The 19,998-nt window shown below is 40.1% G+C and overlaps 1 protein-coding gene across 1 annotated transcript in view; it reads right to left on the bottom strand.

Moving 5' to 3' along the window:
- BEAN1 (brain expressed associated with NEDD4 1) overlaps positions 1-18,464 on the bottom strand; it is a 39,259-nt gene extending 20,795 nt beyond the window's left edge. The window contains 3 exon segments of the mRNA XM_071756685.1: positions 12,335-12,469; positions 17,128-17,202; positions 18,188-18,464. Of these exon segments, the coding sequence (XP_071612786.1) occupies positions 12,335-12,469; positions 17,128-17,202; positions 18,188-18,350 (373 nt within the window). The 5' untranslated portion in view covers positions 18,351-18,464.
- Between the last annotated feature and the right edge of the window lie 1,534 nt (positions 18,465-19,998).

Below are 19,998 nucleotides of genomic sequence, written 5' to 3'. Positions count from 1 at the left end.
ATCTGCAACAAAATTCTGAATTTGAACTATTAATGGAGGTTCAGGAATACCTTACATATATCTCAAACATTCCTTCTAGTGTTGTGGCTATGTGCTGCTTCTTATTTAGGACTTTTCTGATCAAAATAATCCTATTTCTTTTCCTGTTCTCATCTCTAGTCTTCAACAGTAGTAACCTACTAAAAAAATAATATGTAGAGGAATGACTGACAGTCACTACTTTTGGGTGATAAGATAGAAACCTGTTAAATGCTGGAATCCAAAGATCTGTCTTTAAGAGGTGGTATCTTATGTGATACATCTTGGTCTTTCTTCCAAGATAAATCAAACTTTTAAAAAGAATTAAAATGGGTTTGCAAGTGTTGTTACACACTTGCATATGAATTATGGTGATGATGTCATGGAGTATTCAAACCCTATAGTTTGGATTCCATTGTAATTTTTATCAGTATAGGCTACAGCAAGTCCTCATTCTTGTCTCATTCTTGTCTCTTGTCTCACAAGGTATCTTTTGAGAAGTCGTAAGCAAGAGTGGTCAAGGTGTCTTGAAACTCTACTACACTGATAGGTTGTTTATGGCTTGGAGAAGGGTGAGGTCCTGCTTTCCATTATACAGTGGTCAGGAATGTGGTTTGAAGTTAGGTGTGAGTAATTTGGTTTGGTTGATAGTGTCAATTGTTCTTCTGAGGTTTTGGTTTGTGGGTTTTGTTGAGGCAGTACTGAGGATAAAGGGATAGATTGCAATTCTTTACCTAGGAAGGTCTCAACACCACCCTCTTTGAAGCCCTGCTGCTCTCTATATAGCTTCTGCACTGGTATTTATTGAAGAAATGTGCCCTAAACGTTGACAAGCAGAACCACCATTTTATGGAGCTACACCTACAGCTTTATAACGTTGAACCTGTGCAAGCTGTCCTACTAGGATTTGTTTTAAAGGCTGTACTGAATATCATGTGCATGGACTCTCATTTAAGATCCTCTGATCTCCCTTGTGCTGGCAGCATATGATACAAGAAATATCATGCAGTTTGGATTATTAAAATAATTGAGGTATTTGTGCTTAATGTGTCACTTGTTAATACCATCTTGTGAAGTCCCTCTAGGGATGAGATCACAGATTTTTCTAACTAGCAGCTGCTGCAGTTTCCTAATATACCAGATTTTAGAGCTGGGCCAAGGAACACAGGGTTGATGATAAAACTGATGGCCTCATTGGCCACATTACACCTGAGCTTGTAAGCACTGAATGCTTGTGAAGATGTGAGCAACCTTGTTGATTCAAGAAGTGCTAAGATTGTTCAGAGAGCTTTTTGATTCTGAAAGGAAAGTCACTGCTCCTGTTCATCTGCTGAGTTACTTGGAAAGAAATCCTGTCTCTAAAGAAAGATCAGAGAGCCTAGTAATGCATATGTTCGTTCTTCATGTTGCTCTTTATCCGTGTTTGATTAGCCAGAAAGACTGCAAAGAGAAACATGTGTATCAACCTTAGACAATTACTGTGGCTGAGATAAAAAGTTATGAACAGTGTATAAAGCATTAATTTACAGTATGTGTCAAAATGTTTACTGATAGTAAGAAGTAGTGACCCATTTTCTCTGATTAATTTAGATTTCTTTTTTTCACTGGCTTACTGACTGTGTGGGTAGGTATCAGTGATGAAGCACAGATACCTGGTAGTTTCTGTGTACAATTGCTACTACTCTATCCAAACAAGTTTTCATCACTTTCATCACTTCCAGTTCCTGAATCTTTCATTACAGAAGGAATCAATAGTGTCCAGTCAAATTATCTTGTGCACTGGCCAGTTATCTGCTCATCTCTCAATTAATCAGCTTGATCTGAGCAATTGCATCTAATGAATAGTACATTGGTCATGTGAAGACAAAATAGAGAAAAAGAGATTTGTTATGGAAACCTGGTTTATTTCCTGTTGATACTTCTCTCTCTTCTGCAGTGGGGATTACTGTGCTATTTATTCTTTATGGGGAAATTATGGCACTTACCTCTGTTATATTTTTCATATATTGCTTTATGTTCCTTAAAAAATGGGAAATGTAACATTCCTGTACTACCTTTATGGATTTTGTTTTATCCTGATGATGCTTCCTTTCTCCAGGCAACAAAAATTAAGATGTTACATTATACCTGTCTTGTTCATACATTTTTATCAGGTAAACTTTGTCCTTTTGTGAACTCATATTCTATGGACTATTTCCAGAACAGGGTTTGTATAGAACTTTGCAAAGCGCATGCTCTTGCACTCAGGGCAAGAAAACACCCGGAGCCCAGCAAAAGCTTGTGGACTGACCTCACTGAATATTATTGAAGTGATGAATCTATCCAGCATTTTCATTGATTGACCTCTTTGTTTCTGTACCTATTATATACTTCTGCATTTTTCTGCTGCACTGTATTCCTAGTATTGAGAAATCAGCATTTCTGTAGCGAAGTCTGTGTGAAAAAAAAGCTCGCTGCCAAGCACACAGGGATACCCACTTCAGTCCTTTGGTATTAATGGCTCTGCACAGCTGACACTGAGCCAACAGTTTTAGTCTGAGAGGAGGAGAGCGAGCCATCATATTTGTAATCCCCTGCTAAATGCAAATAACTTCTGTGTCTCTTTCTTCAGGAGACTGCTTCCCTGAGTCAGTGGAATTAATTTACATTTTGGTGACATCTACAAGAATTTTGCCAACATAGCTTACTACTGCAAACATTGTGTCAGTTCTGACATTTCTCTTTCCTGGGAGACTCCCCAGACTGTCTGGGTTTGTTCTTAGTAGCAGACTTGTGGCTTCACTAGTGGAGGTGCACAGAAAGCAATGCAAGTCTTTAACCATTTCTGTCCCTTAGCTGGTAAAAAACACTAAAAATTTTTATGGCCATGGTGTGAAGCACACTGTGTGAATAAAAACTTTCCTCACAACAGCTTTACCCAGGAAGCAGAATTGGCACCCTGACCTTGCTCCTAGAGTAGACACAGGATTGGTGCCCAGGCCTTGTTTCTAGAGCACAGAATCCTTAAGGCTGGAAAAGACCTCTAAGATCATCAGATCCAACTGTCAGCACCACCATGTCAACTAAACCATGTCCTGAAGTGCCATGGCTGCATGTTTTTGGAGCACCTCCATTGATGGTGACTCCACCACTTCCCTGGACAGCCTGTTCTAATGGCTGACAATTCTTTCAGTAAAGAAATCTTTCCTAATACCCAATCTAAATAGAAACACAACTATGTCAACAAAATGCAGAAGAGCCAGGATGCAGCAGCAGGGCTCCCTTAGAGACCAAGCAGATTCAACTCCCAGACACATAATTCAACCTCAAATTAATCCATCACTCCTGAGGCCAGACAACTGAATCCACATTCAACAAAGGCTGCCCCTGTAATTGCACTGAAGTTGCAGCAAAGAATCTTTTTTTTCCCCCATGTAACTATTATAGCAAGTGCAGCATTACAAAGGTGGTGAAGGATTTAATAGTGCTTTAGGCCAGAAGCATCATCCAAGTTAGATTGTGAGCTCTTTAGTCTTCCTTTCACTCACTGCTGTGTGCACTTCTCTGGCTTCTGTTAGCCATTAGATGAAACCAACCACCTTATCTCAGTCATGATTTAAGGCATATATGAATTTAGGATTTCGGGGAGGCTTTCTGCCCCATGGCCCTGCTGACTGTTTTCTGTTTGCTCTGTTTTGTTGTTTTATTCTCTGTTCTACTGCATATAGTGTTTCCCACTAACTCGTGTCATAAAGCTAAAGCGCCAAAAGGTGCATTCTGATATTTATTTATAAAGAAACTGTGGACAAAGAATGTAAGCCTCAATTCAGGAAAGTGCTTATGTACATACTTTACACACTGTAAATGCATTCTTGATTTTACAGAATTTTCCAATTCAGAGAGCAGAGAGAGATACCTATTGTACCTGTTGTACCTATTTATACTGTGGGAACAGTATTTACCTCGCTGATGGGCTCTTCTTGTCTTGTTGTTTTGAAAGTCTGTATCATAGAAGTGTTATAATAACAATTACTCAAGTGTTTAAAAGCTCTTATTTTCTGAAGTTCTCAGACTTCACACTACAGATGAAGGAAAAGGCATATCAACATAACTCTTTAACTGGATCAGTTTCTTGTCTGTTTGCAGGTTTACAGAGCAGCCTTTGGCAGGCTGCCTTGATAGAAACTCTCCTTTTCAACCTTAGATTCTCTTCCTGAAAAAATGCAACCATAGAAAGAAATGCCATATTTCAAAATATAACAGTAATACTGATAATATCTCGCTATGAAATTGACCTAGTAATTCTTTATAGCCTATCAAATAATTTAGTATATATCTCTGTCTTGAAAATAGCTGAATCTAGCAGAATTGAGCATTTTCTAAGTTCATGGGGCAAGGAGGGGGATGTCATCTTCAGAATGACTGTCCTATTTCAGGAAGCTCTAGCACTGGCATATTTGCTTCAGTTACCTGATCATACTCCCTTCTTAAAGCTACTGACTTCCAGTTGCTATTGCAGAGTTCTTGAGCTATAACACCAGGGTGACAAGGACAAGGGTGCCAGAGCCATGCAGTCCTGCCTTTTATGTTTACTGTATGTCAGAACTCTACACTTGTTATTTTCTAAACTCTCTGGTCTTTGTAGCTACATGCTTATGAAAAGATAAGTTGTCAAATTAAAGATACATAATGAAGATAAAAATTCTGTTCTAATTAACAGCTACCTGAGGGCTATTTCAATTATGGACATTGTTAATTTCTGCTTACAAAAGCTGGGTTGTACGTGAGTAGGATTTTTATATTGAGCAAGATTAAAAAATACTGACCCGTAGCATGCAGTACAATATGAATAAAACAATGTCAGCAAATAAAGGGAAAACAGGCTTAATATAAACGGAACAGCACTGGAAGAAGCAGTCTTTCAAAGTAATCCTTAGGAGAGATAAATAAACATTGTAAGGGAAGAGGATGTTGTCATTACTTTTGATAATCCAGACTATGGTAGTGTATGAAATTTACAAAAAAATCCAGCAACAACATTTTTGTATGCATATTGGCTGCATATTGTTGTAACAGGGAAAGAGTAGATAATAGTTTCCAAAACAATCTAAATTCTAGTAAAAAAAAAATAAATTTCATGAAGAATGGAAGACACTGAAATCTAACTGGAAGCCAAAGCATCATCTTGTGAGTAAGCAAAGAATAAGAGTAACAAGTAGCAGTCAATTCTGAACTTAAATGCATGATAAAGATTGTTTAAACTATCATTACAGCATACAATGTGATATTAAAAGCCTGAAGTAGTCAGCAAGATTGTAAGAACTGATTTACTAAGGTGCCTTCAAATTGCATGTAGACTTTTTTCCTTTCCTCCCCCCCCCCTTTTTTTTTTTCCTGATGCTGAAGTCTGTTTCCTAATAGAGAAGCTTGTATTACAAAAGTATTTCTAAATATAAGAAATATCATTCTGTTGCTTCTTAAGAGTGCTAGCATGCCTATAATACAGCAATTTTCAAAGCTGACAAATATAGCTTTTTAGGTTGTTTGCTAAGTGAAGAATTTAAAAGAAAATAACTTAAGAACTATACAGACACAGGACAGTTTGGGTCTCTTGAGTTCAGAGCTCTTTGCTGTAAGACAGTGCCTCTGGCATGCCTTCCATTTGTGTTTCCACAAGGATTTCCTATCAATTTCAGTGGAGCATAAAAGTATCACACAGACTGAGAGCAAGTATTCAGCCCTTTCTAGAACCTCACTTTGGAGCTTGTTTTAGGAATCGCTGCTTTCTAGGCCTCCCATTTGGTCAGTAAGAAGAGACTGGATGCATCTATAGGACAGGTTGAACCTCTATGAAATCACTGGCCTGAGTCTACCTCTCCATCTCCACTGACAATCTGGAGTATGTAAATCTGAACTCAGAGGGTCTGTTCACCTTTGCTGAAATTGTTTGCAAGGACTAGGAGAAGCCTGGATACAAATCTGCACGGAGGTTGTGAAATTACAAAGATCTTTTTTTCAGTTGGAGTAACTTAAAAAGGACATCTAATGGATTTAACTTGGAACGAATGGAAACAAAAGAATTCATTAGATTAAAATTTAATATTTTCAGTGACTGTTGTTGCTCTCTCATTGTAAGTACTGTCATGTTACTGCATATATATGTTTTTATTTATATATTATACTGTATATTATACAGTACAGTATATATATAATTAACACTCCCTTGAAACCTGCTTTCCTAACAAGAACTGTCCAAAATCAGTATAGTATTCAAACATACTTTTCTCAACAGTCTCATGACAAGATTACATTAATCATCCTGCCTGGCTCTAGACAGGATTACCTAGGAAGAACTTTCCATAGGCAGGATTACCTACATGACCTTATATAAAGCCTTACAGAGTGATGGAGATTATTAATCCAAATGGCCTGTGGTACTTAATAGAAAGGCAATCTGTGGGATTATCCGTGTAGATGCAGCTTTTAGAACAAATATAAACCTGTTTCCTGTTAATATGAACCTTAAGTCTTCACAACAGAGTTATTTTAAAGTTTCATGCCATGTTTAGTTACTCTAAAAGTAAAAAGCATAACAATCAAATGACATAAAAGACACTTCTTTGGTACTAAACACATAACCCCAGGTGATGCTACTTTTAGTAAAGTTCTTGATAGATAATACAGCCTTAAAAAAAAAGCACAAAGGTAATTTAGAGATACTGAATGATAGCCAAAGTTTTGTAGGCATGTAAGCTTCTATGCTAAATGGCTGGCTACAGGACTGGAGAAAGAGTAGGTAAAGGCAAGAGCATCTTAAGTGCTACAGGTCAACACTGTTTTGCTGAATATTTTCTGAGAAATATACAGAAAACAAGCAAAGATTATACATGCGAGTTCTTATGGCAAGGGAAATTCTAGCTTGTTTTCTCAACTGGAATAAATCCATGCATTACTTTGCAGAGCAGCTTCCCCTGAGTACATGTAATACAATGCTTTTGTTCAGACTTAACAGTGGTTCTACTTCTGATTCAAAAGGATTTAACAGCAAAAAAAATCACTGTCAGTGAAGAAAAAAGAAGACAAGAAAGCGAAAGGGGAAGTAGATAGATACAAGAATGGATTTTTTCATGTGGTGATTCTGGTTGACTGATACAGGAAGAAAATAGGCAAATATATTCATACTTGAAATACACTTTAAATAGTTCATGTTCTTTTCCATTAGGCTGAATTTCATGGTAGCTGCACATTAAAGGAATACTTTAATGTCAGTGTTTTGCTTCTTAAATGCTAAAATTAAGCTCTCAGAGTAAGCTAAGGAAGTAACTATTTTGTTTCTGAAAGACATGATAACTATGAAGGGCAAAAATTAACTGAATTGTGGGGATTTAAAATCCCACAATAATAAATTAATTCCTGTTGGTTTTTGTTTATTTCTTTTTACATTTATAGAGCTGTGTTTATATATATGTATGCATGCATCATCTATTGGTAAGTATAGAGATGATTTTTACACAACCAACTTGTCAAGCTGTTGATCAGTGTGATGCCATGAACAGCGTTTTAGGAGTATCAGAGCCAGGGGTCAATGGACTGGTACTATTGTTCTTTACTTACCAGTATGTCTGGGAGCCATGGTTAGGAAAATAGGATGTGTGAGATGCTATGAAAAACTCAGACTTCTTCCTCTCAAAAGAACTTTATCCTGCCTTCTTCCTGGTTGATCCACACCACTTGTTGAGGCTCTTCCTGCCAGAACTAGACTGGTTTGTGGCAACAGCATGGATATTTTCCATCTTGTAGCAATATGCTGAATTTTTGATGGAAATCTCTCCTGGAATACAGCCTCACTAGAAAGTCTGCTCTTACTCTCAGTAGATACTGTGGAGGTTGATTTTGATGACCCAAGGTTTTCCTGATTTCCTTCCCTGAAACGTCACTTTACAGTGGTTAACTTCAAGGCTTTTCCTGTATGTGCCAAGGTCTAAAAGGGTGTGTAAAATAACTATTGCCTGTGTGTGCTTTATAACCACTGTTCTGTGTGCAGGCCCTCTGGGGGATTTTTTTCATTGTTTCATATAGGAAACAAGTATCTTTGCCATTTGCTCCTAACTGGACAAGCAATGATGTCAAGAGTTCCAGTGTGACCAGACTGCCCACAGTAGTCATGAATATTCTGAAAATACCGTGGCCTCATTTTTGTCTTAAACATTGGACCATAACAGATTTTAGTATGCTACATGATAGTAAAACTGGTATTATACAGTTGAGAAAGAGCTGTCAGTTTTAGTTTTTCCCTTTCCTGGGTATTTATTTCTGAACTCCTTCCTTGGCATCTCTTTTTCCTCTGTCTTTCCCATTTCTGAGCTCCACCTTACCTGCATAGCTGACACAAAGCAATCTCTTACTCTGAATGAGCACTGAGACCACATGGTGGTGGTTACTGGTGTAGGAAGCACCCATTATAGTCACTATTGTATCTGATTGTATAAATGCTAGAACAAAAGGTTCTCATTTTATTCCCTCCCAATGCCTAAGTACGTGAATCCAGAATATTAGGTTAGGCATTAATGACACAGTGGGCAGGAGATGATTTGAAAGTAATTTCCCTTTCACTCTATCATTAGTCTGCTTCAGTGGTTGATGTGCTGCCAGTGCTTTAAGAAGCAAATCTCAGGCATTTCCCTTAGCTACTTACAAATCCAAAATCCCTTGGAATGAATACACATTCATAGTGAGCACATATAACAGACTGTGGAACTTGGCCACATATTTTCTCTCTTTAAAGAGAAAAGGCTTTCTCAGACTAAAAAAGAAAAGTGTTTGATGAATAAGCTTCCAATAGGTATACTATGGGAAAGCTTTTTATTTTGAAACCTGCATAAAGCACAACCTTCTGAGCTAATCTGAAGTTGTGTGTTTGCTTAAAGGCCTGAATACTCACACCAGAGTGAAAGGTTTAAATTTCAGTACTCTCAAAGAGGATCTAGTCCAGTCAAAGGAAAATACCCCCACCATGCTTCTCTGATGCTTTTTGAGAGCTCTAGTGCTGATAGGAATGATTGACCTGTTTTCAAACTGATGGGATAATTTTCTTGGGGCAATAGGAAAGAAATCCCTTCCTTTCACTTTGGTGGCTGTATTTTATCCCAGTTCTTCTGGGTGACTGCTCTATTGTATTATTTGATAGCTGAGAGTGAATTATTGTTTTATTCCAGTTTTGTGAAATGATGTTGCATGTGATAAGCTTCCCTGGGAATCCCAGTGTACCTGTAGTCCACCAAAATTTCTACGTCTTAAAAATGAGACTTGCCTGTAAGTAGAAACACCCAAATACCTAAGTCCTGACTGTAGGTATTTACTTGGGAGGGAACTGTAGTACTTTTCAGAAGCACCTGAACAACGTTTTCATTTTCCAGTTTGATGGATGTTAATTGTTTTTGAAATTATTGTACAGATTTTTCCACATGGTTCCAAAAGATGTGTGTTCATTATGGTATATGTGATGTGTAACCACTAGTTATTATACAGAGACAGTACTATTCCTGCTGGTTTGGCTTTACAGAAAGGCTTCCTGGGTTTCTAGAAAGTCAGACGTAGGAGAAGTGGAACAAAACTAAAATAGAGCAAAATAACACAGTAAAATGTGTTAGCACTGAAAGTCTTTTTGGACTTCAATAAATATTCCACATAATGGAATTTAAAAAACAAAGCTCTACACACTATGTGACTGTATCACCAGCTGCTTGGCAGTGTAATTAATTGATCTTATCATAAAAGTGCTTTGCTAATTACATGGAAAAGAGAACTGTGAGTAGTACTTGGAGGTTTTATTTGCTGTCCTGTTGAGTGGTGTGTAATGCACTTGTGTGTTCAATCTTCCATTAGAAGCAGGGGTTATGATTCTTAGCAGCATTTACAGACACTTCCCTCTATATTCAGTACAATACTGAATTTAGGACTTTTTAGGCTCAGGAAGTAATCTCAATCCTACTTTCTCAGAGTAAAGCTTTCAACAAGCTATGCTTCAACCAGAGGAGATGCTTGTGAAGATACTGTCATCTTCTCTGTGATAGTTTTTGTCCTCTTGCTAGGGGTGACTCTTACTGTAATTCTTAAAAACTTCCTAACAAGCTGTTGCCTCATCTGAGGAGCTGATCCAACCTCCTATTTTATTATAAGCCTATTCTTCCTAGCTGGAGTTCTCTTCACTTAGAAAACATTAGGGAGCACTCATCTGAAGCATACCAACAACTGGTCAGTATGGAACTGAAGGATATTGTCCACCAGGTCTGATGGCAGAGTCATTCTGGTGGTGCAGATCTAACAGGTCTTGCTGCTATTCAGCAGAACCAACACGACAGAGGTGCTCTGCCACTCGGCTGCAACATTTCTGTGGCCATGAAGTATATATGAAGTGACAGATGTTAGTGCCTCACTGGATGACACTCTGCTTTCAGGTTTATCTGTGAACAGCAAATCAGTCTTTCCACTGAAAAATAATGAATTTTTCCTCTAGGCAATTTCTGATTTGTGTGCGCTTCTGTAACCATTGCAAATGATCTGTTGGTTTTGTGTTTTTGTGCTTTTAACCACTGTAATGTAATGTGTTCAGAGCAAAACTATTTGACTCTCCTTTGTCAGCTGTCATTTTTTCTTATTAGCGCTGAAGTGACAGCTTTACATTTAGAAAAAAACCCAACATATTCAAAACAGGTTGTTGTCACTCATTACTTTATGCACAACTTTGTAGAGGGGCAGAAAATAATGCACACTTATTTATGTGTGATCTAAGTTTCTGAAAGGTTTTCAAGCACTCCAGGCAAGACGCAAGATCTCACGTGTTCCCATTAAATTTTCCATGACCACACCCAACTTGTTTATATAGGGGAAAAAACAAACCACATGTCTAGTTTTAGTCCCTGCTGATTAAATTTGCAATTCAGAGCGTAAGTACCTGAGGTCTTGCCGAATTTCAGATCTTGTCTGTCCTCCCATGCATGCTAACTGTAGCCCTTCTCAATTCTCAATTATAAACTCATCATCTTCTGTGCTTCATGGATCTGACCAGCTCTGCTTAATGGACTGTGATCAATTCTACAGAGTGCTTGTGTTGCACAAGTGTTTGCTGTAAAGCCAAAGGTTGTGGCAAGCCTGGATCTGTAGACTTAACAGCTGTTGAGGGCCTGCTGTCTGCACTAGCCATGTTTCAGAGGGTTTTACTTTGGATTAGCTCTGTCCTGCCTCCATGCATCTGAATGCCCATTAGAAGATGGAGTGTACTGGGCTCACTCCTCAAACTCATTTTTTCATTTACTTTCATTTGAAGTTTATTGTCAGTAGCTGTCAATATGCCCTCCTTGTTGTAACTTCTGTTCCTTTTGCAAAATTGTAGGTATGACCTTCTGTGTACAATATTGTGTTAATTAAAACCCCCAAGTCTGCAAGTATTTCTGGCAAATAATTAGTGACAGCATGTGATTCACCCTATTTGTACTGTGTAGAACAGAGGTCTAAAGGTAATTTCTGCCCTTAGAGGTTGCTAGCTACAAAATGGGTATGTTAAAGGGAAGGTTTCAAAGTTAAAACTATAGCTTGAAATTAACAAGTAAACATAGCAAGCATAAAGTAAAAAGCTGAAAATGGTTAAAAAAACCAGAAAAAGCTGAAGTGGTTAAATCACTGAGTTTGCCAGTAAACAGAAATTGCTGAAATTACAACACACTTTTCTTCAGAAATCCAACTCATGTTTCAACTTATTTGCAACAAATCTGGTTCCAAAACAAATGGTCAAACTCTCTGCACTGTTTACAGACTTTATCCTATGACTCCTTTAAATACACTGCATATCTTGACAGCAATTCTTACCTCCTACCTGCCCAAGTACTGTTTTAATAAGCTGGCAGTTTGTGTATTTATTCATATTAATATTTCCAAATGCAGAGTGCCCAGACAGCAGCCGCTGTCTGTAGGGCTGCCAGTGCCTAATTGTTTTCTGCAATGATGACTGGTTTTTTAGGCTTTTTTTCCCTCTCCCCCACAACTGGCATTTCAGAGCAGCAGCCTTCACAATACATTAGCTTAATGCATTTTGAGCTTGACCAAGTATTGCATTCCCACTACTGCTACCATTTGTCTAGAAGTCTTGAAATCAGCATAGAATTAAATGATTTAGACATGAATAAATACATCTATAAATATTCATACACTTGCAACAGCAAAACCAGATCACATCTAATGTTTAGAACCATATATTGCTACAAACACCAATTCAGTGAGGAAATGGATTCGCATTGACAGGATGTTGCAGCACAATATAGGAAACTGAAGGGTAACTCACTGGAGCATGTTAGTTTGATGGACATGTAGTCTCTGCCACAGTCCTTCTTATAGTGACAGTGCAGCCAGTTCAAGAGGCAGAGTCCATCACCACACTGTAGTTCTTCTTTTTTACAGGGCAGAATGCTCTGTTCATCTGAAAGGAGGAGAAACAATAGATGACATTGTGTAACGAGCAACTCCTTCCTAAGTAACAAAGCCACATGTCTACTGAAAGTCAGTCTTGCTTTTGAAAGCCCTGGGTGGGTGAAAACACTCTCCTCTTTGTCAGGTGTAAAAAAGGTCTCAGACTCAAACAGATAGCTATACATAGATATAAATATTTGTGAACTTGCTTCAGTTTACTCCCCTTTGTATTTTCGCTATTCACCTTTCTTTTGTTTTCCACTAATTCAACATGATTTCCTCTATCAGTGGCTAAGACTTCAGCACTGTTTGGATGTCAAAGTTTTCTACAGTTCTCACAATATAAAAATCCTGTTTTACTTTTCACCACTTTAGTGGCTCTATTTTGAAGGCCCTTCAGATAAACTCCTCTGTCATCCAGAAAGTAATACTATGCTTTTTCTATCTGCTATTTATTGTCGAACTGTGTAAGTCACTTTGGGATACTGTCTTTATGAAAACACTAGAAACCCACTGTGGTGTTTTATCATCAGGATAAAATAGTTCAGGAAGAACTATTATGCTTTTAAGCTCTAAGAAATTATATGGGCAGATCCAATTTTTTTGAACTGCAAAGCAGTGGGGGACAGCAATGGTTAAAAACCTGAAGAGTATGCAAACCTGTCCCATAAAACTGTTTCACAGATATAGCAAGAGCAAAATATGTATTTTGTGAATCCAGAGAATACAGATTTTCCATCTGTTCTCAAGGAGAGCTGCAAAATAACTAAATAAGCCTAAAATTATGTAAATGCTTTTTTGAGGAAGAAATTGAGGCATAGAGCAGGCAGAGGTAGGCATCACATTCAGTGTACTATTGACTGCACAGTTTAATTTTACTGACTGCGTAAATGCTGTCAAAGCCAGCTGAATTGCTTGCTTCTGCCAGCTCTGAATATGAAGCCAAATTTTCAAAGCATCTGAACACAGAGATTCCAGTAGACTTTACAAGAGCTCATAATCAATTGGGTACCCACCTCTCCTTGACAGATGTTTTGCATAAAGGTGCCGGGCATTTAATGCATTTGAGGTGCTTGAATATGTAGTTCAAATACAATCATTAGATAACAGTGCAAGGCCAGACCCCAAGAGTCAACTGTATTCAGCACTTCTAAGATGTGTTCTGCCTCTGTTCTCTGAGAGGTTTCTCTGTATGGCTGCTTGCACCAGTTTGAGATTCCCTTTGTTCCTGTTCATTTGAGCAGGAGCAGGACTGTATTCTCATCTGGTTTTTTTGCACACAGTAGTTGCATAGGAATAAATTCTGATCTGTTGTTCTCTCCACTAAAAAAACAACAACAAAAAAACCCAAACAAATAAAATCCCCCAAACCAAACCAAAACATGGGAATGAGAGGTAGGAGTTGGGAGAAGCTTCTGAAACTTAAAGCATCAAGTCAGTACTTAGAGTGGAAATGAACGATTTGGCATTGTCAGCCTACACCCTTGTAAACAAGGATGAGAAATTGTCAGGCTTGGAGAGAAATTGACATCCTCCTACTGCAGATTCCAGTCTAATAAATGAAAAGGTGAAAAAAATCATTCTTGATGTAACCGAGATGATTTCAAGCCATCATAAAATAAATTGATAGCAGGAAGATGCTAAGGAGGATATGACTTATTAAGAGAGAACAAAGAAGTCTGAGGTGTGGTTCTGATGGTATTTGCATATCCTTCCCTTCTGCCCCCTGTCAGTCATTAAAGCCTGAAGTGCAACTTGGAAAACTGTGAGGAAAGATGGTTGCCTTAGGAAAACATCCACACTCTGAGAAAAAAAAATCAGTGAAGGAAAATAAAGACCAACTCGTTATTTATATTCTGTATAAACTGCTGTGCACTTAGAGGGGCAACTACAGCATGTGTTTCCCTCTCCATCTGGCATCACAGACAAACATGGTTTCTGGCGTTTTCTGTTAGAGAAGAGAGAGACTGGTGGTTGCTGCTGGTGCTTTTGATCACTGACACTTCTCAAGGCATCCCACAAGAGCAAGGGGGGATGCACTGCTGCAGGGTGCAGCAGTCCTGGTGCCAATCTGTCAGTCTGTGTCTCAAACTTCCTGCATAATGTACTCTCTCCAGGACACGGGCTCACAGCAAAACTGCCATGCTTGAAGCAACCTCTTGTCTTTCTGTATGTCTCAAATCTGGTGGAGACAGCAGAACCACTGTGAGATACTTGCACAGAGCCAAAATCTCCCTGTGTCTTCACCTCTTTGAACTGAGGTCCTGGGCTTTCCTATGCCTGTGTATGTGAATGTGAAGTTATGTTCCTTAAGTGCTGGGCTCCAGGCAAACTGTTAAATTGGCTGAGTTTGGAGACTATCCTCAGAAAAATACAGCATTTGCCATCAAGACCAAAAGCTACAGATTCCTTAGGGTTTTTTTGTGTTTGTTTTTTTTTTTTTTCAGTGTAAAGAAAGATTTTCTTGCTTATGAGTGGAAGTCTATTCACTCTTCCACTGCTGTCCCGGGGTCTCAAGCACAGCTAGTTGTGCTACAGTCAATGACAGCACAGCTGCCCACCAGCTGTGCTGTTACAGTGTGTAAGCCAGATGCTGAGGGACAGCATCCAAAGTAACTACTCAAGGGCCTACTCAGTTTAGGATCAGGATTTTTTGTACTTTTCCTGTGTGGCAAGTATGTCCCTATGCTGGGTCTAAGTGGGCTTTCTTGCAGAAGTTTTGTTTGTCCTGATTCATGCATACAAATCAACATTGTACATTTCTCTGGACATCCCTTGTGCTCTTAGATGTAGCTGCAGACACATAGTTCAATACAGTTATCATAAAGGTTTACTAACATTTAAATAGATAACCATATAATAACTTAGTAGTTGTAAAATAACTTTTTATAATAGCTGATATGTACTGGCAATCTGGATAAATGACTGAAAAATCAGTTTGTTTGCTTTTACCTATGCTTAAAATACATGTCTTAAGACATGAATCTCAGGATGGCTAGGGAGGAGGTGGAGGAGGCAGTGCCATGCAGGAAGGGAAGACAATTTGGGTAGAACCATTTGTAGAACGTTTAACTTCTCTGATAGTTCTGGACCCCCGTCATTTAAGTATTACAAACATTGACTGTTTCATGACTGCTGAGTTACTGTCATCAATGTTTTCTAGGGATAACAGATGTTTTATCTTAAACATACCTGATCAAAAGCTAAAAGTACTTTCCAACAAAAGCCCAATGTTTCGTTCAGAAAGAATCATCTAAAGCAACAAAGCTACTAGAAAATGTTATTTCTGATGAGAAAGTTCCACTACATGCTGGAGTTGTCAACCCGCCTTGGTACTGTGTTGTTTAAGTCCCATAGGTACCCTCTTGAGTATTAGCCAGCCTGGACTGGTTTGGGTGACTTTAGCCTTTTGTCCTGTAGAAGATAGAGAATACCTGAGGCACAGTGGATGTTGTATAAGAAGAGCTGCAGTCCTGCTCCTGGGCCTCTGCACTTGCTTAGTAAATCCAGTGCTGGGAGAGTCAACAGCTCCAGTCCCTGACATACCATGATTCTTTATAGTTGAAGAATCCACTATGTCATCTCCTTCCTGTAATGTGTAGGTGGGATAGACTGGGATAAGAGCAGTCTTTTTAGTGTTCACTATACCAGCTTTACCAACCAAACTCTGCTCTTAGTTACCTTAAAAGTTATCTTAGGGTTAGATCCTACAAATACCTAGGGTTGACAGAAGCTGCTCTTAACTTCTCTGAGTTGGTAGGTTAGGGCAGCAAGCATTAAGCTTGGTAATATTGCTAGTCTGTGAATGATGGTAGCTGCCAGACTTTGCTGTGCCTTTATGTAAGCTCCAGAACAAATAACTTGTTGTATCTTCTTTAAAATTCAAGTTTAGTCATACTATTTCTCACCCATGATGGGCAATGGAGCTTGATGGCTGTTTCTGAAGTGGTAATCTAGTGACAACATATCAGCATGGCTTTTCTTGGGTTGCAGCATTTGTTTAGAGAGGTATTTGGTTATTTTAATGGCTGTGCCTGTATTTTTGTCGTTATGCATTCTTTCATCCAAGAGATTGGACCTGTTGCTCCTTCATACATGAGGTTTTCTGCTATAATAGGGCCAGTGGCATGGACAGAATTGGCTCCTACAATGTTATATTTCTTTTTTTAAAAAACTTTCAAGTAATAGCTACAAAAGTCAGTCATAAAAAAAGAGTAGGAGGAAGTCAAGTGTCAGGAATTGTTTTATTTCAATGACGGGAAGTAATTTTTAGCCATATTTGTTTCAATAGTGATTGCCAAAATGATATAAATTTTGACTGGTGTCAATTTGCAAGTCAGTTTTAGCAGCTATGTGCTAATTCGTTGCAGTGGGAGAAAATGCTAAAAAAGGGGGCTTTAAATAAAAAAAAGATATAATGAAGTACTTGAACCTGACACAAAATTTTATGGTTCTTTCTCAAACATGTCACTTATTCCTGTGAGTTTTCTGTGTAAAAATCACAAGGTTAAGTCCATTTCTGTAAACTCAGTTGTTTTCTTCATCAGAAAGCTATATGCTTTTTAACGGATTGATGTTTATGTGCTGAAGGGCTTTAAATATAATATTCCTACAGCTGTACATGACTGCATACATGCCATTAATGCAGTTAAAAAAAAGACTACTTACAGAGATGGGAATAATTGCTGCCTATTCCAATACGGATGGAGCTTCCAGAGATGAGAGGAAGATGGAAGAAAAGAACTAAGGAGGGAAAAATGGGAAAAAAAAGGTCCTTAGGAGCAGTTTGGTTTTGGTTTGCAACCAGATGTCTGTTGAAGACACTTTGTGATGTTAACATGCACCCGCCTGCTCTGGGGCCGGGTTATGTGAATTACTGTGAGCACACACACAGATGTAGCTTGAAAGGGGGTGAAAATACCCTAACACATGATTGCTTCATACTTCCAGGTATCACTCTAGTTCAGGAAATGTTTATAAATTACTTTAATGCCTCTTAGCTTCAAAAACCCGTGTAAAACTAACAATGAGCTATATATATATGTATATATGTATGCTTGTTATTGGTCAGTCATTCACGAGTCTCTGAAACTTGCACCTGCCATTGGGAAACATCCGTGTTTCCTAATTTCTTTAAACCCATCTTGCTTACATTAGGTGTGTTTGTGTGTCAAACTGCGCTGGAATAAATTTATTCCAAAATTTGATACACATACTCCCCCCTATGCTCTTAAGCTTTAATATTTATAACTCAAAGATTTATATTTGCAGGCAACAACATGCACACGAGTAAAACGTGTCCTAAATAACAAAGTGTTTAGATTTCTTTACAGACGGGCTTGCTCCCTCCTGCAGCTCCACATAAAATACGAGCCTCTGATGCCAGTCTGAGCACGGCGTTCCGCCGGACCGGGGCCGCCCTTGCTTGCAGCCTCTCCGCCCGCCGCCTCCGCGGGGTTTTCCCTCTCGCTGCCGCGCTCGCCCCCCGAGCCGCACCCCCGCTCTGCTCAGCGCTGGGCGGCACATCCCGGCGCGGATGCTGCTGCTTTGTGGTGGTTTTTTTTTTTGTTTTTTTGTGGGTCTTTTGGTGTGTTTTGGGGGGGGAAGTGGTGCACGAGTGACAGAAAGTTTCCGCGGAAACCCTCCTCCCCCTCCGGCTCACGCCGCCGCCGCCGCCCACCCCCCGGGGCCGAGTCCTAGCCCGTCCGCCGCCTCATCGCGCCCTTACCCCAGCACAGCGCGGCGGCCGCTGTCTCCATGCGCCTCGGCCGCGGCTCCCTGGCGGCTGACGGGCGGCGAGGCGGGAGCAGCCGCCGCCGGGAAACGCGCCCCGCCGCCTCCTGCTGCGCTCGGGGCCGGAGCGGCGGCTGCTGGACGGGACTGGCGCCCATGGGCGGAGGGCGGGGGGAGGCGGGTGACCTCCGCCCCGCGGGGGCCGGCCGGAGCTCGCTCTCCCCGGCCCTGCCTCCAGCCGCGGCGGGGAGGGACGGAGTCGGGGTGGCCCGGGCTGAGGGAAGCGGAGCCCCCCGCGGTGCAGAGGGGCGGTTTGGCCTGGGGGCAGCGGGGCCCGGAGGCGGCGGGGCTGGCGCAGGCCGCACGGCGGACCGGGATGCTCGGGGCTGCACATGTCGGGCGGCTGACCCGGCCCGGGGGAGCCCCGGAGCTCCCGGCGGCCGGAGGTAACCTGGCTCCGCGTCTTCCCCACGCTTCTGCAGTCCCCGGGGAAAGGGAAGAAGAGTGTTGGGGACGCTGCGGGGTTTTGCTGCTAAGATAAAGAGCTGTAGGTGGATAGCGACTCTTGAGAGCCGGGTCCAGCTCGGCACTCCGGCTGAAAGAGGGAGGGAAGGCGAGGGCTGCCTGGGAATAAACCCGCGGGGACGGGATTATTGAGAAGTACAAAGGAAACAATTCGCTGTGGCTGGATGGGGACCTGGAGAAGAATGTAGTTCAAGTAAGAACTAAAGACACGTTACGATCCACTCCTTACCAGGGGTCTTGGAGGCGTTTCTCATTGCGAACGCTTAAGTGCCTTAGTGCTAGAGACGGAGACACTATAGGGTTGCAGTGGGTACTAAAGCATATGAGCTTTCATAATTAGTTGATTAAGAGAAGCACGCATTTGCGGCTTTGGTAAGAAATGCAAGAAATAAGGACCAAATTATATTAGTAATTTTTTTCTCACGTGTATGTGTTAGTCCTGCAGGCGCTTGCAGAGTGGTCCCACACGTACTGCTTGTGCATGAGGGAAATGGAAATGGGTACTCTGCGAATACGGAGGAAGCCACCTTTACATCCCTTTCCCGGGGGGCTTTGTAGTCCAGAGTAGGTTCTCTCGCATTGGAACAACTTCACCAACAATATCTAGACTGTTTAATTTTTCTTCGGTTCAGTAGTGAGGGATTCAGAGTTGTAATGAAGTTTGGGGTGGATATAAAGCTTGTGAACTCTCTGGTCTTTCTGTAAAACGTTTCCTGCTGTCACTGATCACCTTTTCTGTTTTTCATTTGTAAATTCAGGCAAGCATTAAGTGAGTCGAAGGCAGATGAATGAAAGTTTACTTGAAATTTACAAGTATTTTTCACCCTGGCTTCATTCACTCAATACCTTTTGCTAAAACTGTAGGACCTTGGTTTTTAAAACATCTCTACCCTTAAATTCCTAAAAATGATGCTGTAAAAGTTGTCTTGTGATTAATTCCTTCAGCCCCTCAAAATATGTGTCTCCTTGAAGGACTCATTCTTTCTATGTCTTAATTTAAGGGCTCTTTATTATTTAGTTACAGCGTGAAGGGCTCACTCTATACTCGTCTGAAAAGCTCTTTTTTCTGTGTGTAATTTTTTAAAGATATGTGTCCCCTTGGCCTTATTCCGCATGTGAAAAGTAATATACACATGTAACACTGTACTTGAGGATATTAAAATATTTTCTCCACTTCAAATTTCAGAAATTTCTGACGTTTAATACTTCGGCAAATTTTGGTGATGGCATCTTTTCTAAATGGCATCCTTACATTTAGCTGTAGTAGCGGTATTAACTTTA

This window comes from Heliangelus exortis, chromosome 13 (assembly GCF_036169615.1).
Source record: "Heliangelus exortis chromosome 13, bHelExo1.hap1, whole genome shotgun sequence".
Classification (NCBI taxonomy): Eukaryota; Metazoa; Chordata; class Aves; order Apodiformes; family Trochilidae; genus Heliangelus; species Heliangelus exortis.
Note: the sequence above shows the minus strand (reverse complement) of the source record. Positions and strands in the feature narration are given on the sequence as shown.